Consider the following 22,970-nt stretch of genomic DNA (forward strand, 5'->3'; position numbering starts at 1 on the left):
GTAATATTTTGAAATTGTTTTTGAGAAATTTAGCTCTGTTTATTTTTGGGTGCATACTAACTGGCCCAACACATAGTCTTTTCAGATGAAATGCTGTTTTTGAATTTACTCAGTTAAATTGCATTATATTATACTGTGATAATTATGGGCTAAATACTGCAAATTAGGCCCCACTGCTTCTTTTTAGGGAAGTACCAGACAGGTCCATATTTCATTTATATCAGTCTTATATTTAAAACTAAAGTCACAGTGTATATGGTCGTTTCCTCACTCAGGCTGGGTTTCGATGATAAGAGCACAGAATAATGTCTTGAATTTTTTTTACGTTTAAAGACAGTCTTATTGTGAATGATAAGAGATGTTCTGGAAAACCAGAGGGGGGAAATGCATCTTACCAACAACAAAATTTGTTTATTATTTTATAATATGTTAATTTTATAAATTAATTAGGAGAAGGAATGAATATAAATGAGTTACTAGTTCGAGTAACTTTTCTTCATTTTATTTACTGGTATAATGAAGAAAAAATAGCACATGAAAATCTGGGTTTATAAATAAAAGCTAAGAAGTTCTAGTAATATAGAACAGTGCAGAGTGATTTACCATAGTATTTGTCTCTTATAAACTCTCAAAAGACTTTAAAATAACAATAGCCCAAATTTGAAGAGCATTTTTATTTGCAAAGTACTTTTACATACAATATTTCATTGCATCCACTGTAAAACCCTGTGAGCTAACTGTTGTTATCTTTTTTTACAGTTGAGGAATTGAGGCTCAGTGAGAGTAAGCAAGTGGCTTTTCAAAGGTCACATGGCACTTTCTGTTTAACCTGTTGGGTTCATGTGTTGCCTCACTAAGCATATGTGTCTTATGATATAACACAGCATATAGGAAATCATAGACAGTATTTCTTCTGAAAACATTTTTATTAACTACCTTCAAGGTTTTCTGTTAACCAGATTATTTATGCTGACACCAACATGCATGATTTCAGCTAAGGAATAAACTCCTTCCACTATGGTGCTTGAAAATGAGAAAAAGTGAAAAAAAAAGGATCAACCTGCTGATTATATACATCAGGGGTTGACAAACTATGCCTCACAGGCCAAAACTTCCCACTGCCTATTTTGTAAATAAAGTTTTATTGGAACAGCCATGCTCATTTATGTATGTGCTGTGTATGACTGCTTTTGCACTAGTAGCACAGTTGCAATAGAGACCATGACCTGCAAAGCCTAACATATTTACTCTTTGTATATACAGAAAATGTTTGCCAATCTTTGGTCTACATGTTATGGAAAAACTACCTTGAATGATTTTAATGCAAATGAAAATGTTTAATGTATGGCTATATTTAGACAATTGCTCAAGCAAAAAACAAACAAAGAAACCATGTTTTGAGTAATTGGATGAGTCTTGCAGAATTCTAATAAGAAATAGAATTTGTTTCTTATCAGTTTCTTAACCAGAAGTGGCAACAGTGGAGGTCTTATGGCCTTGCACAAATTTATTAAACATTTATTACTTGCAAAGTTCTGTGCAAAGATAAATGTATTTAGTTGGGAAAAACAGTGGATAGCTCATTCTGGGACATTCTTTCATTTCAGTTGGTAGACACTGAAGTTTCATTTCATCTACAATTTTGTAAGTTCTTGTTTAGTGCCCAACCTCAGCATCAAGAGAATTACTTTCTCCTCCTAACCTTCATTTCATTCATTTATCTTTTAGCATGTGCTGGTGTTTCTTTTGTTTGTTTGTTTAGTTTTTAATTATAAGGTTGATTTCATTGTTCAGGAAAAAAATGGTACAAAGAGCAAAAAATTCATAAGCACAATTAAAAAATACCCCCCCCTCTAATTCAACTGACTAAAGAGAACGCTTCTTAACATTTTGTTGTATGTATATCTTTACTAATATTTTTACACCAGTAAGCTAGTAAACTGTCTCTCAGGGGCAAAAAAAAATCCCTGATTTGCAGCATTTGCTGATTTACGTGATGTAAAATTTCCTTCATGACCTATTTCAAGCTCCCAGTTGTTTAACAACTGGCTCACAAACTATTTAACAGTATGAGTCAGCTCAGGTACTCTACTGCTTATATGTATGTGTGTGTGAGACTTGTATATATTTTATACATATGCAGTTTTCTTTTTAAGAAATGGAATTTTCTAAATAAATTCAATTGTAATTTATTTCTTTCACTAACCAAATATAGTAAACATTTTTATATATCAGTGGATACGAGAGGTCTGTCCAGAAGGTTTCCAGCCATGTCATATGAAAAATAGAGACATTTATTGAAGAAGATACAAGGTACAAGAAACACTCTACTTAGGACAGTGATGCCTCAGTCCCCTTCAAAGTAGGCACCTTGGGACCTCACACAGTTCTCCCAATCACTATCAGCTCTGTCATATTTTCCTGAATCTCATCAACGGTCTGAAATCTCTTCCCTTTCAAAGGTGATTTTAGTTTGGGGAAAAACCAGAAGTCACAGGACACCAAATCTGGGCTATAGGGGCACTGAGTCATTTGGGTGATTTGATGTTTTTCCAAAAAACTCTGCACTAGACATAATGCATGAGCAGGTGCATCATCGTGATGAAGCTGCTAATGACCAGTTGCCCATAGCTGTGGCCTTCTGAATCATCTGAATAGTATCCATGGAGGAACGTTCAAGCTTTACACAGAATTTGAGGCCAATTTGTTATTCTACTCACTCCATCATTTTGAATGTGATGGACACACAGTACATATGCTCAATCAACAGTGTCTACCACCCCCACTGACTCGTACAGTGAAGTCGTCACTGTCCACTCTCGGCTCTCAAGTTACATCAATATTGCACAAAGCATTCTCATTGTATTAACAATGGCTGGACTCTTTCTGGACAGACCTTGTGTGTGTATACTGTGAATTTAAAAGGCCTGGATAATATTCTATTGAATGCATATAATATAATTTATTTCATTATTGTTTTATTTAGGGACCTTTAGAGTACTCAGAATTTTGCTATTACAAATAATGCTACATTCAAAGTCTTGCATTAGGCTTTCTTAAGTAAGATAATATGTGAAAAATATTTTATAAATGGGAAATGCTGTATAAATGTTGGTTGTATTTATCATTCATTTTTCTTATCATTTGTGTGTCCCATTTTCCCATTTAGATTGTGATTGCCTCTGAAGGAGGCATTGGTATCCAGCTGTTTTTGCATTCCCCCACAGCACATAGCAAAGTGTGTCTGCGTTCATCACACATTTGAGAGTGAAAATGATGGTCAGTTTATTTTGTCTTCTAGGCCTTGTTGTGGTCAGTGGTCCAAAAGTGTGAAGTTGCTAGGCCTCAAATAGTCCTCAGTCACACATAGATTTGAATTTTTCCTCAGAATACATTGAGTTGCATGAGCTGCACTTGTACTCATAACTTGAACTTCATATTTTCAGGTGAACATGTTGGTCCAGGTTGTTTTACATGTCTTAATGTAATATGTTAACATGTCTGTGACCTCACTGGACAAAATATAGCAGACAGGCTGTACACATACACACACACAAACTGCTATGTACCTTCTTTCTCTCAGGAACAAATGAACAAAAGTGATAATCACAAAATATGTCTAATTTGTACTCACAAGATATGTTCCCACATTATTTCTTTTATGTTGTTTTATTATTTCAAATTATGAATGTATTCTTATTGTCATAGTTGCCTAGGAGTGAGAGTACAAAGTTAGAAACATTAATAAAATAAGTGAAGCCATAAAAACTTCCAGCAGCATTATAAGATTGTTATAAAAAAAAAGCATGTGCCCTGGCTGGTGTAGCTCAGTGGATTGAGCACCAGCCTGCCAACTGAAGGGTTGCTGGCTCGATTCCCAGTCAGCGCACATGTCTGGGTTTCGGGTCAGGTCCCCAGTGGGGGGCGTATGCATACATTGATGTTTCTTTCTCTCCCTCTCTCCCTTCCTCTCTGTCTAAAGGTGAATAAATAAAACATTTTTTTTAAAAAGCATGTTTAGTAGAAAATGTCCTTTAATAATTTTAAACCTAAGACCATGGGTATTTTTTTTTATCCCTAGGAAAAAGAATATTTTCCACAGCATTTTATTATGAAAAAAATTGAACATATAGAAGACAACTTGAAAGAAATGTACAGTGAACATCTAAATACTAACCACCTAGATTCTATAATTAACATTTTATATCACAAATTGATCCATCCATCTATCAATCCATTTGTACAGTTGTGTGTGTGTGTGTACTTCAGAGTAAATCATACACACCAATACTCTTTCTCCCTTCAGTATCCATTTCATTACCTGGAAAGGAAATCCAATTTTAAAAGCCAGGTACTCTCTCAGTGTAGAAAGGTTATGGTTTTATACGCAGGGTAGGCTTAAAATTCCATAAATAGGGCATAGCTGGCTGGCCCCCAGGCATGTTTGACTTTAGTCATCTTCTGTAAGGGCTTATGAGAGCAGAGACATAGGAAACACGTTGTGGTCTTCCAGGAGAACACTAAATGGCAAACTGTTCTGTGCTGGGGGGTCTCTCAACCATAGCTGATGCTTTAGCTAAGGAGATTTGGGGTATCTATTGGATGTATAAAATAAATTTTATATATAGAGATATATATCTCTATATATAGATATATAGAAAATTTTTATATATTATATGAGAGATACTTTTAGATCTAGATATCCATGCATATAAGTGTAAATAGACATATGTGTGTGTGTGTGTGTGTGTGTGGACATATATCCTGTATTATCTCCATAACAATGTGGTAAAGTAGGTTTTATCTCTGTTTTATAATTGAGTGAAGTGGCTCAGGGGTTAAATGACTTGTCCAGGGCTGCACAGCTTATAAGTGTCAGGAAGGCAAATTGAATATTTTTCTGTAGCTCTATTTGATTTCCTTGTCTCAGTGGGCTTTGGTGTCACTTCTCAGTTTGGTTCTCACTCAGTTCCATTTGGCCTGCTGGAGGGACTCCAGAGGATTGCATGTTCAAAACTGTTTCTTGGAGTGGATGATTTTAGAGGAGGGGCTTCAGTCCACAGTAGCCAAGTCAAGGCTTTGAGAAGCCTAAGTGTAAGCAGGGTAACTGAGAAAAGAGAATCCTGTCTGCCTCTTTATCATGACTTACTGATTTGTTTCCAGGTGTTTTGAAGTCTTATGCATCTATTGTCAGTCAGGCCACGTCGAAGAGCCTTATGTCAGCATCACCAAGAAGCGACAGATGCCAAAAAATGGCTTCTCAGAGGAGGTTGAGAAGGAAGTGGGCCAAGCAGAGGGCAAGATGTTCACCCATCGATCTGCATTCAGTCGGGCATCGGTGATCCAGGCTTTCCTGGGCTCAGCCCCTCAGCTGACCCTGCAGCTATATATAAGCACCTTACAGCAGGGCATCACTTCTGGAAGATGTATGTATATATATTTTTACTTCTGCCTTCATCTGGGGATCAAAATGGGGAGCAAAATATAAAGTTGATTTTGTTTTAGGTGAAATTCATTCATATGTGCATTCAATCCTGGGTTTGCATTCTAGTTACTAAGCTCAAAACTTAGTGAGTTAAAGCAATAACAGTGTTTATTTGTTTATGAATTTGCAATTTGGGCAGGGCTCAAAAGGGCTCATCTGTGCTCTACTGTCCATCAGCTGATGTGGCTCAAAAATGTGTAGTTAGAATCCATTGAAAGCCCATTTACTCACACTTCTTATGGTTGCTGGTGGTCTCAGATCTTCTCCATTTCATCTTTCTGTGTGGACTGGTTTGGGCTTCTTCAAGGCATGGTGGCTGCCATCAAGCATCAGTGTCCTAAGAGGGAGAGATGGCCAGGTAGAAGAGTTATCATTTCTTGTGATCCAGCCTTGGAAGTGATGTGACATCACTTCTGCTGTATTGTGTTTGTGGAAGCAGTCAGGAATCCTGCTGAAGTTGAAGGGAAGAAGAGGGAAGGAAACTGATTCTTGTTGGGGAAGAGTGGAGTTTTGAAAGTAAGTTCACTGCAGTGACTATTTTGGAAAATACAGTTTGCTGTAGATTGAAAATACAGCTGCCAGAGACCAGCCCTCTTTGGATTTTGCCTCTGTCTTACAGTGATAGTTGTAAACCAGCTGAGATGGTTGGTTGTAATAGCTTCTTTGTGGTAAATGATGGAAGCAAGAGCACTTTTCTGTCTTCTTGCAGTTTGAATGCATCTCTTAGCTTTTAAATGAACAGTTCTCTAACCTTTGGGCTACTGTTACATTATCAAATTAAGGGCAGGTTAAGCCAGGTTTCAAAAAAAAAGAACCTCTATGTGCATAGACACAGTGAAAAACCTTCATATGTAAAGAGGAAATAGCCCTTTTCCAACATAAATATTATGGGTAAATGAAAACTAGATGTTCTGATAAATTTTACTATACAGATAAGCAAAAATGAGCTTAAAAGCCTTAAGTTAAAAAATATATATAGTTAAGATAATATTGAAATTATGACTTAAAAATAAATCACTTTTATTAATTTCATTTCCCTTAATATTATCCTCTTTCTGCCTATATTTCAGGCTGGATGGTAGAATGTCTTAATTTATGGCTAGGTCGCAGGGTACTTGCATATAACAACCATCTCCCTCATCCAGGGATCTTAAGTTGAAGTCTTGAACCTTGGTGGGTTCATATTTAGGTGAAAATGACTTCCGCAGCTACAGACAAATAGTAGGTGTTCAAAAAATACCACAGCATCATTGTTCTCTAAGGACTCATTACTGGAATCAGCATCGATCAAGGCAAGTTCTCTGTATGCCACTCTATCCTTTTCCCAGTTCATTGTTTTTCCATGTGGTGGGCAGAGACACAATGAGAGACCAGATGTGGTTGTAGTCTGTTTGATTTTTACAAGTAGACTCAACTTTTTCTAAATGAAGTTTATCTTATAGTTCAGAGGTCAGCAAGTGACAGCCCGTGGACCCAACTGAGCACTGCTTGTTTTTGTAAATAAAAATTTATTGGAGCATAGCCATGCCCTTTCATCTACCTACTGTCTATGTTTGGTTCCTTTTTTTTTTTTTTTGATAGACTTGAGAAGCTGTAAGAAAATGTATGGTCCACAAAACTTAAAATTTTTACCATCTGGTTCTTTACAGAAAAAGTTTGCCAACCCTCATTATAGTTTTTCAGACATAATTCTGTTCAGGAAAATAAAACCTATTTTATAAATGTCAGTGTCACAAATAATATCTATGGGGAGCCCCCCAGGGACTTGGAGGTCAAACAATAAATCACATATATAAGGAAAAAGGAAATGGACAAGGTCCTCTTAAAAATTCAGATGGCTGATATTTAATGCAGACCTTGACTAACCCCAATCACTGCCTTAACAAATCTGGGGAAGGAATTCCTTATGAGGAAGAAGAAAGGCAGTTACAATTGGAACATGAACTGGGGTGTGTCACAAAGGCAAATGTTGATAGTGTCCAGTATGTAGTTAGGGATCCATTTGCTGCAAGGAACAAACACTGCACTACAGGGTTAAACACCCAGAGTTTATTTTGCTCACCTAACAAGGAATTGGAGAGAGAGAGTTATTTGCTAGCATTATTTCTGCTGCTCACAATGTCAGAGTTGATGTCCCTGTAGTTCCATTGGTCTTTTAGCCAGCAGTGCTTCTCATAGAGTTGTAGGAAGCTAAGAAATAGGCGGGATCCAAGAGGCCGTCATGTCTGACTGCACTTTATGTAGAAGTCCCATCTTGGGTGTCTGCAAAAGGTGATCTATCAGCCTCTGCTTGACTATGTTTAGCAGTGGAACTCTCAGTATTCAAAAGGTACTGTTCCATGGATAAAGCACTTGTTAGAACATTCTTCTTTGTATAATAAGATGCTAAGTGGAACTATTCCTTTTTCCCCAGATGTGACACCAGGTCCAAGTGCTGGCTATAGCACATTCAGAAAGAAAGGCACTAAGTATTTGCCAGATTCCTTTTTTCAGGATTTTACAAGAGTGACAAACCATCCCTACCACAATCAACTTCCTATATCCCCACCCTCAGATTCTATAAGGAAGTACCTATGGGGGAAGAGGTGAGAGAACAGGGACTAATATAAAATACTACTTATAGCGAGAGGCCACTCCCTCCCAGAAGCCAGCTAAAGTGGCATTTCAAGATGAAGGGTGCTCATAACACAGGTAGCCAAGTACTTGTATCCCTGCCTTTTAAGCTGGGAACCCATAGCCCCATTCTCCTGATGCTTCCTTCAGAGATAGCTTATTGTGTGTACCCTGGAGTTCCGGAGCATCCGTCAGTAATGAGACTGAGGCGTCTTTCTCATTTGTAGATTTGTGAAGGAGGGAGTCTTGAGGGAATAGGTTGGGGTGAGCAGAGACTGTGTTGCCGTATGCCTAGAAAGGGGACAAGAGGTCTCCACTGTATCAGGTAGCTATTGTAAGTAATAAATTACCCAAGACTTAGTGGTTTAAACAATAAGCATTTATTGTTCAGTAGTCTACAAGTCAACTAGGAAGTTCTAGTCTGGGCCAGGCTATGCTGATCTTGCCTGAGCTTGCTCATTAGTGCACACTTAGCCTGTGGGTCAGTTGGGAATGACTGGAGTAGTATGGCTGCACTTGGAATTGCCTACTTCCATGTGGTCTCTATTTCCTGAGCCTCTTAGCCTCGTGGTAGCAAGGCTTCGAGAAAGTCAAAGCATGCAGAGCTGCAGAGCCCCTTGTGGGTGGTTGAGGATTCAGAACAAAGACACTGCCATTTTTTCACATTCTACTTCCACAGCTGAGAGGAGATTGGGTGGGGGGTGGTTCAAATCACTTTCATGATAGTATCCCACCAAGTTGACACAACTAAGTAGAGCCCTTTCACTCATATGGAAATCAGCCTCCTTTAATCTTCAGCCTGATGTTTAAACCTGATTTTTCCCACTAAAGCAACACACACACACACACACACTCACACACACTCACACTCTCCCCCTTACCACACGGCAGATCTCCAAATATTCACAACTATACCGTCTCCTTTTTTTTCTCTGTTCTCAAGATCTTTCTGTCATTTCTCTAATGACATTCTTTGAAGCCATCAAGGTCACTGTACTTGAGATACAATCTGACTTTTCCCTTTTTTTCTTAAAAAATGACATTCATAATTGAATGTGACATTGCAGACTTAATTTCGACAAGAGCTGTTAGCAGTGGGATTATGTTTTCTTTTATTGTTTTTGCTTTAATCTGAACCCTGTGATTTTATTTATGTGCCCAAATGTTGTAGCTTTTGGAGGAGCTGAATCACACTGTTGGGTTATATTGCTGGATGGTTCAGTAAATTCTCCCAATTCCTTTTTCATACTGAGAGCAGCTAAGCCAAGATTTACCCATCCAGTACCTGTACAGTATGTTTTGAAATATATAAATGTAGGGCTTGATCATTTTTCTTGTTATATTTCCTTTTCTTGGATTCAAGCCCAGGGTATCAGTCTTTTGAGATAATTTTGAATTGTGATTCTCTTGTCTTCTCAGTTTTGTCCTAGCTGTAATTTTCTGTCTTCATCCAATAGTTGGCAAGAACGAGAGACCAGAACAGTCCAAAGCCACAGCCCTGAGCACTCCTTGACAAATGCCCTTTATCCTGAAAGGAGGTAGCAAAGAATATGAGTACAGATTGCTTATCCAGTTGCAAATCTGACTGCACTCACATTAAAGGACCTCTGACTTGTCCACAAGGATATCATGAGAGAACTTTTCTTGTTTTGCCTATTTGTTTTTCTTGAGGCCTTGCTGAAAACCATATACAATGTCTGTAATACCCACTTACTTATTAACTATAGATATTTTTCTTGTATGTTAATTTAGAATATTGGTATTATAAAATATTAAAGCATATAGACAAGAATAGAGAATAAATATAATAAACCATGTATCTCTTTACCTGTTTTATCAAATATTCACATGACATGTTTGCTTCAGAATTATTTGTTTCTCTTTAAGAAATGAAATATTACTAGTACAGTTGGGGTACCCTGTGTCCCTTTCTCATCATGATTCCAGAGTTGATCATTCTCATGCATGATTCATAACTATGTCTGCACTGTATCTATAAATATTACATATTGATTTTATAAGTCTTTAAACTCTATCATACTGCAAATATCATTCTGAAATTTGTAATATTAATATTTTGAGACCTATGTATACTAATGAACATTAAGTGCTGGTTCATTCTTTTTTGTGTCTTAAAAGTGTTCTATTGCAGGCAATAATTTTCTACAAAGGAACACATAGTAAATACAGCCTGTGTCATATTCTCCTTTGGTTTTATTTGTTTTTACAACCCTTTAAAATCAAAATATTCGTAGCTCTTAGGCTGTACAAAAATTGGACTTAGTTTGGTAACCCCTGTTCTACTGTTTGACTCTAACACTTTCTCCATTCTCCTTTTGATTTATATGAGTTCCTAGGTCTCAGGTTCTTTTTTTACAAAGCAGAAGTTGACAATAATTGTCTTACCTAACTTCTTATGAGAGTAGGGAAATAAAGCAGATAATGGAGAGAAAGTGCTTTGAAAAGATTTTTATGGTATAGTTATTTTTATTTTTAATATAATCTTTATTATATATTTTCCCATTACCATTTAGTGTCCTTACACTCCCCTACCCTCAGCAATCACCTCACAGTTGCTTCCTTCTCAATTCCCTTTCCTTTTTGTTCCACTCCCTTCTCCTTTATTTTTGCTGTCCTAAGTAGGTTCTGAATTGGATTTGCATAAAGAGATATGGGAACTCATTGAGAAACCTAGGTGGTCAGAGACACCAGGGGAAGACACTATTGAGCAGCTGGGATTAGTGAGGCCACAGCTCTGGGGCATCAGTGGCTCGGAAATTCAGGAACAAGTGTTATTCTAGGCAGCCTCCTAGCTGAAACACACCTGTTTCTTTGTTTAAATACTCTGGGACTAAGGTAAGAAGCTTAGGCTGATGGCCTATTCTGCTACTCTATAGGTGGACCAAGCTGACCTCACAGACCTTTTGTCTCTTCATCTATAAACTGCATCTATCAACAAAGGTTTGGCAGGACTGTTGAATTCCAGCTTTGCTAGCTGAGTGATTTCTGCAAAGTTCTTTAGCATGTTTGTATCTCTGTTTTCTCATCTGTATAATGAGGCTAATAACGTTATCTACTTTATGGATTTGTTATAATTAAGCAATTAGTGCTGTAAAGTGCTTACAATAGTCCTTGGGCATGAAGTAATATTTGTTAGAGTAAGAGAGATAAACCAAAAGAAATTCTATCATCCAGTTTCCCTAGGCAAGTAATTGAAATGTGTGTGGAGAAAAATAGCAAATCATTCAGGATCTCGGATTATAGAGTAGACAGTACTAATCATATCATGTATGCTTATTATATTTGTCTTGAAAATTCTGAGTATTAAATATATAAACATATCTTGAATAGAAAGTCCTCAATTTCTGACTGAACATCTTATAAACTGGAAGATGTTCAAGAGAGATTTTAGTGACAGTAAGGTCTTAGTCACTGGAACTTTAAACTGTGTTTTACAGTATTAGGGTATGATTCTGGTTACATCTATAGAACCAGTTTTGCTATAATGATCTAAGTAGGGGTTTATGCTATGTTTCCTACTTGGTATTTTGACAGGATAGGGAAGAAAACTATTCCTGTAACAACTTCATTACAATAATGGAAGAGTTGTCTTTTGCCCTAAAAAATTCAATGAAATAAACATTTATTGAGTGCCAAGTAAGTATAGTAGTAGCATAACCTAGATTTTTTAAAAAGAAATACATTTATTGAAGTGCGAACTGTATATAGAAAATTATACTCCTCATATAAATGAAGCTTGGTGAATTATCCCAAACTAAAAACATCTATGTAGCCCTTTATATAGGTCAAGAACCAGAAGAGTACCTATACACCTTGAAGTCTCCCTTGTACCTTTTCCAGTCACTTTACCAACTTTCCTTCCCAAAGAGTAACCACTAAGCAGAAAGCAGATTTCTTTTTTTTTATTGTATTTTTATTTTTTAATTATTTTTAAATTTTATTTTAATCATTGTTCAAGTACAGTTTTCTCCCTTTTACTCCCATTCCAGCCCACCCACCCAACCTTCCCCACTTCCCTCCCATTACCACCCTCCCACTAGCTTTTTCCATGTGTCCTTTAAATTTGTTCCTGTAAATCCTTCCCATTCTCCCCTGAAATTCCCTCTTCTCTCCCCTCTAGTCCCTGTCAGTCTCTCCCCTATTTCAGTGCCTTTGGTTATATTTTGCTTGTTTCTTTCTTTTGTTGTTTAGGTTCCTGTTAAAGGTGAGATCATATGGTATTTGTCTTTCACTGCCTGGCTTGTTTCGCTTAGCATAATGCTTTCCAGCTCCATCCATGCTGTTGCAAAGGGTAGGAGCTCCTTCTTTCTTTCTGCTGCATAGAATTCCATTGTGTAAATGTACCATAGTTTTTTGATCCATTCATTTACTGATGGGCATCTAGGTTGCTTCCAGCACCTAGCTATTGTAAATGGTGCTGCTATGAACATTGGGGTGCAAAGGTTCTTTTGTATTGATGTTTTAGTGTTCTTAGGATAGAGTCCCAGCAGTGGAATTGCTGGGTCAAAAGGCAGATCCATTTTTAGTTTTCTGAGGAAGTTCCATACTGCTTTCCATAGTGGTTATACCAGTCTGCAGTCCCACCAACAGTGCACTAGGGACCCCTTTTCTCCACAACCTCTCCAACACTTGTTGTTTGTTGCTTTGTTTATGATGGCCATTGTGACTGGTGTGAAGTGGTATCTCATTGTGGTTTTAATTTGCATCTCTCTGAGAGCTAGTGATATTGAACATTGTTTCATGTGTCTTTGGATCTTCTGTATGTCCTCCTTGGAGAAGTGTCTGTTCAAGTCCTTTGCCCATTTTTTAATTGGGTTGCTTGTCTTCTTAGAGTGGAGTCGTGTAAGTTCTTTATATATTTTGGAGATTAAACCCTTGTCTGAGGTATCATTGGCAAATATGTTTTCCCATACAGTTGGTTCTCTTTTTATTTTGATACTGTTTTCTTTACCTGTGCAAAAGCTTTTAATTTTGATGAGGTCCCATTTGTTTATTCTTTCCTTTATGTTCCTTGCTCTAGGGGACAAGTCAGTAAAAAAGTTTCTGTGTGACATATCTGAGATTTTCCTACCTACGTTCTCTTCTAGGACTTTAATGGTGTCACGGTTTATATTTAAGTCTTTTATCCACCTTGAATTTATTTTTGTATAAGGTGTAAGTTGGTGCTCGAGTTTCATTTTTTTGCACGTAGGTGTCTAGTTCTCCCAACACAATTTGTTGAAGAGGCTATTTTTATTCCATTTTATGTTGCTGCTTCCTTTGTCAAATATTAATTGACTGTAGAGACTTGGGTTTATTTCTGGGCTCTCTGTTCTGTTCCATTGGTCTATGTGTCTGTTTTTATGCCAGTACCAGGCTGTTTTGATTACAGTGGCCTTGTAGTATAGTTTAGTGTCCGGTATTGTGATCGCTCCTACTTTACTCTTCTTTGCCAAAATTGCAGCAGCTATTTGGGGTCGTTTATGGTTCCATATAAATTTTGGAAATGTTTGTTCTATGTCTGTGAAATAAGCCATTGGTACTTTAATAGGTATTGCATTGAATGTGTAAATTGCTTTTGGTAGTATGGACATTTTTATGATATTAATTCTTCCAATCCATGAACACGGTATATGTTTCCATTTGTTTGTGTCTTCCTTGATTTCTTTCCTCAGTGTTATTTAGTTTTCTGAATACAGTTTTTTACCTCTTTGGTTAGGTTTATTCCTAGGTATTTTATTTTTCTTTTTGCTATTTCAGATGGGATTTTTTTCTTGATTTCTGCTTCTGCTGTTTCATTGGTGGTGTACAGAAATGCCTTTGATTTCTGGATATTGACTTTGTATCCCACTGTTTTACCAAATTCATTTATTAGGTCAAGCAGTTTTTTGGTGGAGTCTATAGGATTTTCTATGTACACTATCATGTCATCTGCAAACAGTGACAGTTTTGTTTCCTCCTTTCCGATTTGGATTCCTTTTATTTCTTTTTCTTGTCTGATTGCTGTGGCTAGAACTTCCAGTACTATATTGAATAGAAGTGGTGAAAGTGGACATCCTTGTCTTGTTCCTGTTCTTAGTGGAAAAGATTTTAATTTTTGCCCATTAAGTATAATGTTGGCTGTAGGTTTCTCATATAGGGCCTTTATTATGTTGAGGAATGCTCCCTCTATTCCCACTTTATTGAGTGTTTTTATCATAAATGGGTGCTGTACCTTATCAAATGCTTTTTCTGCATCTATTGATATGATCATGTGGTTTTTGTCTTTGCTTTTGTTTATGTGATGTATTCCATTTACTGATTTGTGAATATTGAACCATCCTTGCATTCCTGGAATGAATCCCACTTGGTCATGGTGTATGATCTTTTTAATGTATTGTTGGATGTGGTTTGCCAGTATTTTGTTGAGGATTTCAGCGTCAATGTTCATCAGTGATATTGACCTGAAGTTTTCTTTCTTGAGTCTTTATCTGGTTTTGGAATTAGGATGATGTTGGCCTCATAAAAGAGTTTTGGGAGACTCCCATCTTTTGGATTTTTAGAATAGTCTGTGAAGGATAGGGGTTAGCTCTTCCTTAAATGCTTTGTAGAATTCTCCTGTGAAACCATCTGGTCCAGGGCTTTTCTGTGTTGGGAGTGTTTGTATTACTGCTTCAATTTCTTTTGCTGTTATTGGTTTGTTCAGGCTTTCTGCTTCTTTTCCATTGAATTTTGGAAGATTATATTTTTCTAGAAATTTGTCCATTTCATCTAGGTTTTCAAATTTCTTGGCATACAGTTCTTTGTAGTAATTTCTTACAATCCTTTGTATTTCTGTGGTATCTGTTGTAATCTCTCCTCTATCATTTCTGATTGTGTTTATTTGGGTCTTCTCTCTTTTTTTCTTGATGAGTCTGCTTAAAGGCTTGTTGATTTTGTTTATCTTTTCAAAGAACCAGCTCTTGGATTCATTGATCCTTATAATTGTGCTTTTAGTCTCTATGTCATTTAATTCTGCTCTGATCTTGGTTATTTCCTTCTTTCTGCTTGCTCTGGGCTGTCTTTGTTGTTGTTCCTTGAGTTCTTGTAGATGTAGGGTTAGGTTGTTTGTTTAGAATGTTTCTAACTTTTGTGGGTGGGCCTGTATCACTATGAACTTCCCTCTCAGGACTGCCTTGGCTGTGTCCCATAAGGTTTGGGTTGTTGTGAGTTCATTTTCATTTGTTTTGAGAATCCTGTTGATTTCTTCCCTAATATCATTCTTGACCCATTCATTGTTTAATAGCATGCTATTTAATCTCCATGATTTTGAGTGTTTTGGGTTTCTTTCCTTTGGGTTGGTTTCTAGCTTCAGTCCTTTGTGATCCAAGAAAATGCTTGGTATGATTTCAATTTTTTTGAAATTGTTGAGGCTTGTTTTGTGTCCTGTCATGTGGTCAATCTTTGAAAATGTTCCATGTGCATTTGAAAAGAATGTGTATTTTTGCTTCTTTGGGATGGAGGGTTCTGTATATATCAGTAAAGTCCATTTCCTCTAGGGCATTGTTCAATGCCACAATATCTTTGTTGATATTTTGTTTGGAAGATCTGTCCATTTTTGATAGAGGGGTGTTAAAATCCCCCACTATAATTGTGTTGTTGTCCATATCTTTCTTGAAGTCCTCTAAGATTTTCTCTTTGTATTTCGGTGCTCCTACGTTGGGTGCATATATATTTAGAATATTTATGTCTTATTGGTGGATTCTTCACTTGAGTATTTTGAAATGACCTTCTGGGTCTCTCTTTATGGTCCTTTTTTGGAAGTCTATTTTGTCAGATATGAGTATTGTTACCCTGACTTTTTTTTCCTGTCCATTTGCTTGGAAAATTTGTTTCCAGCCGTTCACTTTCAGCCTGTGCACGTCTTTTATCCTGAGGTGGGTCTCTTGTAGGCAGCATATGTGTGGGTCATGTTTTCTTATCCAATCAGCTATCAGCTATTCTATGTCTTTTTATTGGAGCATTTAATCCATTTATGTTTAGGGTTATTATTGATAGGTACTTATTCATTGCCTTTTATGTACGTGTGTTCCTCTCTCACTCTTTATTTTCCTTTCTTTCCTTAAAGCAGTCCCTTCAGCATCTCTTGCAGAGCTGGTTTAGTGGAGGTGTATTCTTTTAGACTTCTTTTGTCTGAGAAGCTTCTTATTTGGCCTTCTGTCTTGATTGAGAGCCTTGCTGGGTAAAGTAGCCTTGGTTGCAGACCTCTGGTTCTCATTACTTGGAATATTTCTTGCCATTCTCTTCTGGCGTGGAGTGTTTCCATTGAGAAGTCAGCTGTTAGCCTTATTGGGGCTCCCTTGCATGTTACTTCCTGTTTCTCCCTTGCTGTCTTTCATATTCTCTCTTTGTCTTGAAATTTTGCCATTTTAATTATGATGTGTCTTGAGGTGGGCCTCTTTGGGTTCCTCTTGATTGGGACTCTCTGTGTTTCCTGGATTTGTGTAACTTTTCTCTCATCAAATTAAGGAAGTTTTCCATCATTACTTTTTCAAATAGGTTTTCTATCCCTCGCTCTTCTTCTTCTCTTCTGGTATCCCTATTATACGGATATTATTACGTTTTCATATTTTCTTGCATTTCTCTTAATCCCTCTTCATTCTTTCTGAGCCTCTTTTTCCTTTCTTGCTTCTTCTGGGTGTTTTCTTCTACAATGTCCTCTAGCTCGCTGATCCAATCTTCTGCTTCATCGATCCTGCTTTTCATTCCTTCTACTGTGTTCTTCAGTTCAGAAATTGTATTCTTCATTTCCTCTTGGCCCTTGTTGAGAGTTTCTATTTCCTTTTTCATGCTGATGTAGTTTTCAGTGAGTTCATTGTAGCTCCCCTGTAGTTTCTGGTAGCTCATTGTGAGCTCATTGAGCTTCCTGATGATTATTGCTTTGAACTCAGTATCTGATAGTTGAATTGCCTCTATTTCATTTAGCATTCTTTCTGAGGCTTCCCCTTTCCTTTCATTTGGGGATTGTTTCTTTGTCTTCCCATTGTTTGTGAGACTGTTCTTGTTAGCCTCAGCTTCTTATATTGATCTTTTCTAGCTCCCTGGGTTTGTGGTGTGAACTTCTGTGGTAGAATACCAGTGAGTGTCAGTGGTGCAGTTTCCTTGATCTCCCAAGCTCACTGGTCTTGGGTTGTCATTTAAGTAGGCTCTGTGTTTGTCTTTGGGTTTTGATTGTTGTTGGGCCTTTCTTTGGTGGGTCCTTCCCACCAGCTGGTTAAATGAGGGTCACTCTGTCCACCACCTCCTGTATTTTGTTGTGCTGGTGAGGGCAGGTTGTGTTGAAGCTGGTTTTTCCGTGTGTATAAGGTTTAAAGAATTATCTCTTGCTCTTGTTCAGTTGTTCGTACTGGGTACTGTGTCTACTGTTTAGTTCTATTTCCAGATAGGTTCTGGATTAAGGTTTGTGTGGTTACTACTCCCTCCTTCACCTTCTTCTGTTGTTATCTGTTAGTGGTTCCTTTTTTGTTGGGTTTCCTCTTCCAGTGGGTATCCTGGCGCTCACCACCTCCACCTATTCTTTTTTGTGATCCGTTGCAGGGGGAAGGCAAAATGGTTTAAGACAGCAACAGAGAATTCTATGATATTTACAGTAGTAGCAAGTAGAGAAGAGATAGGAGATCCTTTGACTATGTATAGTGTTAACCACGATCTTCCACCCAGCTAGCTGATTTTTAAAAAGGATGGAAAGAAGATAAGCCTCTTGTTGGGGAAGGAAGGATTGTGAGATGGATCTAGAAAGCAGTGAGTTTGTGGGAGGTAGATTCTGAGGTAAGGTGAGAGTAAAGGATGGTAAATAGGTGTAGTGTGTGAGAGAATAGAGTTAACCACTACAGTAATAGAGTTCAGGAAACTTTGAAATGGGTTAAGATCGGGGGGGGGGGGGGGGGGGGGCGGTGTTGCGAAGTAATTACAATTGCATGGAACAGCAATTATTTGAAATGATATTAGGGCAACAGTCATATGAGAGAATCTATGAGATCTAGGTAACAAAAATAGGGAGTACAGAACCTCGAGTAGTGTGCTAATGGGACACAGGTGAGTTAAAGGACAGTAGATTAGCAATACAGTATGGAAAGAGATATCAGGGGAAAGCTATCAGGCCATACAATATATCCAGCCTAGCAAAGAAGACTATACAAAAAGAAGAGGGATACAAAAATGCTATTAAAAAAAGATGTAGGAATCCTGGAAAAATAAGAATAATACAAATATGCAATAACTTGCAGGTTCTCTGTAATAGCAGAATGAAATTTGTCTCACTGTCCCAGCTGTTGTGATGCCCCTTCTTTGGGTTCAACTTTGGTCTTCTCACAGATCCAGGATTTTGTCTCACTTGTAGGTATTTAGAACAAATTTTAAAAAATAAAACTAGAAAAGGCAGATGAAGGAAGGAAGAAGAGAGAAAATTGTAGGAAAGGAAGGAGGAAGAGATAAAACAAGAAATCAGTAAAGAGAGGAAAAAGAAATCAGAAGAGAATAAAAACAACAAAAATTAAAAAATTAAAAATTGTTAAAAAAATAGAATCAAATTAAAAAGTCTCTTGGTTTCAAAGTGGTCAGACCAGTTTTTCTGCTCTTGCTGGCTGTGGCAGGCTGAGGGGTGATTGGTATGGCTTTTCTTCCTTGGTCAGCGGAGCTCCCACTGGCTCCTCAGTCTTGCGCCCTGGATGTGGGAATCAGGTCTTTCCCCAGGGTTACTGCTGTGGACTGGGGTGCTGGGATGCTCTCCCTGCACGTGCACCTGCGCGCCCACAGCTGGGTGGCAGGGAGGCTGGAGAGACTGATCGCTTTAGGAGAATTCCTCAAACAGTATCTGTATATTCACTCCTTCCTCTTGAGAAATTCCTCCTGTTCAAGCCTGCCACTCCCCACAGTGGCCTGGCATATCCCGCTGCCAAACTCTCCAACCAGACTGGTGACTGTGGGGGTCAGGGCCTGCTGCTGCGCGACCCACCCTCTCTGGTGTCCACAGCCTCCAAAGGTGCTCACAGCCCTTGTGTGTTTGCTAGCACCTGGATTCCTCCCAGTGCCGCTCAGACCTTGTTTGGCTGGGAAGGGAGCAGTGTCCCTTGAGACTCCAGCTCTCTCCCAAGGACTCTGTGGCAAACTTAGCAGTGGGCACTGGGCATGGGGCTGCAGCCCCCGGACCACACGCTGGTCCATGGGACCCTACCTTGTTGCAGCACTCTTCTTAGGGTCAGGTTTTTCGGTTCCACCACAATCCTTGGTCCCCTATTTTCACATATGCTGAAGTATGTTGGTTGCTTGCTTCTCTACTCCATAGATTGGTCAGAATTTTCTCCCCTGAGCAGAGGGAAGCTCAATCTGCTCCTTCCTACTCCAACGCCATGTTAGCCCCCCAGAAAGCAGATTTCTAACATCACAAATTAACTTTTTTCTGTTTTTAAATTTCATATACATAGAACCAGAAATCTAGCTTTTGTTATTCAACATTGTATTTGTGAGAGTTATCCATGCTGTGGCTTATAGAAGTTTGTTGTTTAGCATTTCTGTGTACTATTCCATTTTATGAATATGCCACAATGAATTGATATGCTTTTCTCTTGATTAATATTTAAGTTATTCCCAAATGGGGATTACTAAAAATAATGATGCTGAAAATATCCTTGTGCATACGTATGTATGTAGTTCTATTACATCTATAGACATACCTTGGAGATATTGCAGGTTTGGTGCCAGACTACCACAATAAAGTGAATACTACATTAAAGCTAGTGACGAGGATTTGTTTGGTTTCCCAATGCAGATAAAAGTTATATTTACACTATACTGTAGTCTATAAACTGTACCATAAATAGCATTATGTCTAAAAATGTATATCCTTAATTTAAAAATACATTATTGCTAAAAAACACCAAACATCATCTGAGCCTATTGGAAAAATCCCAAGATAGACTTTCTTGTTGCAGGGTTGCCACAAACCTTCAATTTGTAAAAAAAAAATTAAATTAAAATTTTTTTAAAAAATTAAAAATGCAGTATCTTCAAAGCACAATGAAAACAAGCACAATAAAATGAGTTATGCCTCTATTCAGGAGTAGAATTGCTAGGCTATAGGGGATGCCTATGTTAAGCTTTAATAGAAACTGCAAAAGTGGTTGTACCATCTTACACACCCACAGGCTGTATATAAGAGTTCCAGTTGTTCCACATCCTTGCCAACCCTTGGCTTTACTTTTAATAATGCAGTGGGTGTGTAGTAGTGTCTTGTTTTGGTTTGAATTTCCATTTCCTAATGACTAATAAGTTTGAGTTCTTTTTTATGTCTTTAGTGGCCATTTTGATGTGTGTGTGAAGTGACTGTTCAAATCTTTTTACCCATTATAAAAATTGAGTTATATTTATTCTCTTGGTCCTTATTCCTACCTTTCTGTATCTCCATGCTCCCATGTCACATCATTTTCATTGGATATGAAATACTACCTTTAGTATTTTCTTTTTTTGTAAGTATGTTTTATTGATTATGCTATTACAGTTGTCTAAATTTTTCCCCTTTGCCTTCCTCCACCCTGTACCCCCGACCCTCCAGCCTTCCCCACCTTATTTCATGTCCATGGGTTGTACATATAAGTTCTTTGGCTTCTCTGTTACCTACACTATTCTTAACCTCTCCCTGTCTATTTTATGCCTACCAGTTATGCTTCTTATTCCCTGTACCTTTCTGCCCCCATTCTTCCCCTCCCCCTTCCCACTGAAAAACCTCCTTGTGATCTTCATTTCTCTGATTCTGTTCTAGTTATTTGCTTAGTTTTTTTTTTTAGGTTCAGTTGTTGATAGGTGTGAGTTTGTTGTCATTTTACTGTTCATAGTTCTTTATCTTCTTTGTTTTCTTAGATAAGTCCCTTTAACATTTCATATAATAAGGGCTTGGTAATGATGAACTCCTTTAACTTTATCTTATCTGTGAAGCACTTTATTTGTCCTTCCATTCTAAATGATAACTTTGCTGGATAGAGTAATCTTGGATATAGGTCCTTGCCTTTCATGACTTGGAATACTTCTTTCCAGCCCCTTCTTGCCTGTAAAGTTTCTTTTGAGAAATCAGCTGACAGCAAGATGGGCACTCTTTTGTAGGTAACTGTCTCCTTTTTTTCTTGCTGCTTTTAAGATTCTCTCCTTATCTTTAACCTTGGGTAATGTAATTATGATGTGCCCTGGTTTGTGCTTCCTTGGGTCCGACTTTGTTGCGACTCTCTGAGCTTCCTGGAAGTCTATTTCCTTCACCAGATTGGGGAAGGTCTCCTTCATCATTTGTTCAAATAAGTTTTCAACTTCTTGCTCTTGTTCTTCTCCTTCTGGTACCCCTATGATTCAGGTATTGGAACGTTTCATGTTGTCCCAGAATTTCCTAAGCCTCTCCTCATTTTTTTGACTTCTTGTTTCTTCATTCTGTTCCATTTGGATGTTTGTTTCTTCCTTTTGTTCCAAATCATTGATTTGAGTCCTGGTTTCCTTCCTGTATTGTTGGTTCCCTGTATATTTTCCTTTATTTCACTTTGCATAGCCTTCATTTGTTCCTTCATTTTGTGACCAAGCTCAATCATTTCTGAGTGTCCTGATTACCAGTGTTTTGTAATCTGCATCTGATAGATTGCTTATCTCCATTTCATTTTGTTCTTTTTCTGGAATTTTGATCTGTTCTTTCATTTGGGCCATATTCCTTTGTCTCGGTGCACCTGTTATGTTGTAAGAGGGCAGGGCCTTAGATATCCCCCCCCCCCCCCCCCGAGGAATAGGCAGCCCTCGGATGAAGCAACCCTCTTTGCTGCATTCTGGCACTGTTGGTCTGGTAAATGTTTCTTTAACTCCTTGGTTGTCGGAGTTCCATGTAGTTTGATTTTCTGGCACTTCTGGTTGTTTATTGTTTTTAGATTGGTTGTTATCTTCCTTTTGGTTGTGTGAGAAAATGAAAGGTTTCTACCTATGCCTCCATCTTGGTTGGAACTCCTACCTTTAGTATTTTCTTTAGAGCAGATGTGCTGGTGACAAATATCCTCATTTTTGTTTTGTTATACAATGTCTTTCTTTTACCTTCATTTTTGGGCATGGAAGTCTATGTTAGAGGTCATATTCGTCCCACTTTGAGGTATAATTTCTTTGTCTTCTGGCTTTTATTATTTCTGTTGGGATATTCTTCTTATTATTGCTCCATTGAAGTTAAATTTCTTGAAGAAATGAGAATATACACCTGCTTTTTAAGGTTTTCACTTAGACGTTGGTGCTCAGCAGTTTTAACATGATATGCTTAGTTGTGGTTTTCTTCATATTTATCATATTCGGGGTTTAGTTTGATATTCTAACAGTTTGGGGAAATCCTTAGCCTTAATCACTTTAAATATTGCTTCTGACCTCTTCTTTTTCTTCAGTGTCTGTCTGTCTATCTCTCTTTCCCTGACATTTTCTTTTTCTCATAAGTCTCTCATACCTTTTCTTTCTCCATTTTTTCTGACCTGCTTTCTAGTTATTTCTAATCTATTAAACCCATCTGTTGATTTCTTAATTGTGCTTATTGTATTCTTCAGTTCTAGAATCCTCATTTGAATTTTTAAATAGTTTCCAGTCTATGATAAATTCTCCATCTTGTTATATAATTTCTTTTTTTAAAAAATATTTTATTTATTTATTTTTAGAGAGGGAAGGGAGGGAGATAGAGAGAGAGAGAGAGAAACATCAATGTGCGGTTGCTGGGGGCTGAGAATTGAACCTGGGACACTTTGGTTCCCAGCCCGCGCTCAATCCACTGAGCTACGCCAGCCAGGGCTATATAATTTCTTGAACATATTAATAGCAGACATTTTAAAGTCCATGTTAGATAAGTTGAATATCTCCAATG

The 22,970-nt window shown here is 37.7% G+C and overlaps 1 protein-coding gene across 1 annotated transcript in view; it reads left to right on the forward strand.

Annotated features, from left to right (window-relative positions):
- XK (X-linked Kx blood group) overlaps nt 1–22,970 on the forward strand; it is a 37,721-nt gene that overhangs the window by 3,329 nt on the left and 11,422 nt on the right. The window contains exon 2 of the mRNA XM_028523176.2: nt 5,164–5,426. Coding sequence (XP_028378977.1) covers nt 5,164–5,426 — 263 coding nt within the window. The remainder of the gene's footprint in view (nt 1–5,163; nt 5,427–22,970) is intronic.

Source organism: Phyllostomus discolor, chromosome X, assembly GCF_004126475.2.
Source record: "Phyllostomus discolor isolate MPI-MPIP mPhyDis1 chromosome X, mPhyDis1.pri.v3, whole genome shotgun sequence".
Taxonomy (NCBI): Eukaryota; Metazoa; Chordata; class Mammalia; order Chiroptera; family Phyllostomidae; genus Phyllostomus; species Phyllostomus discolor.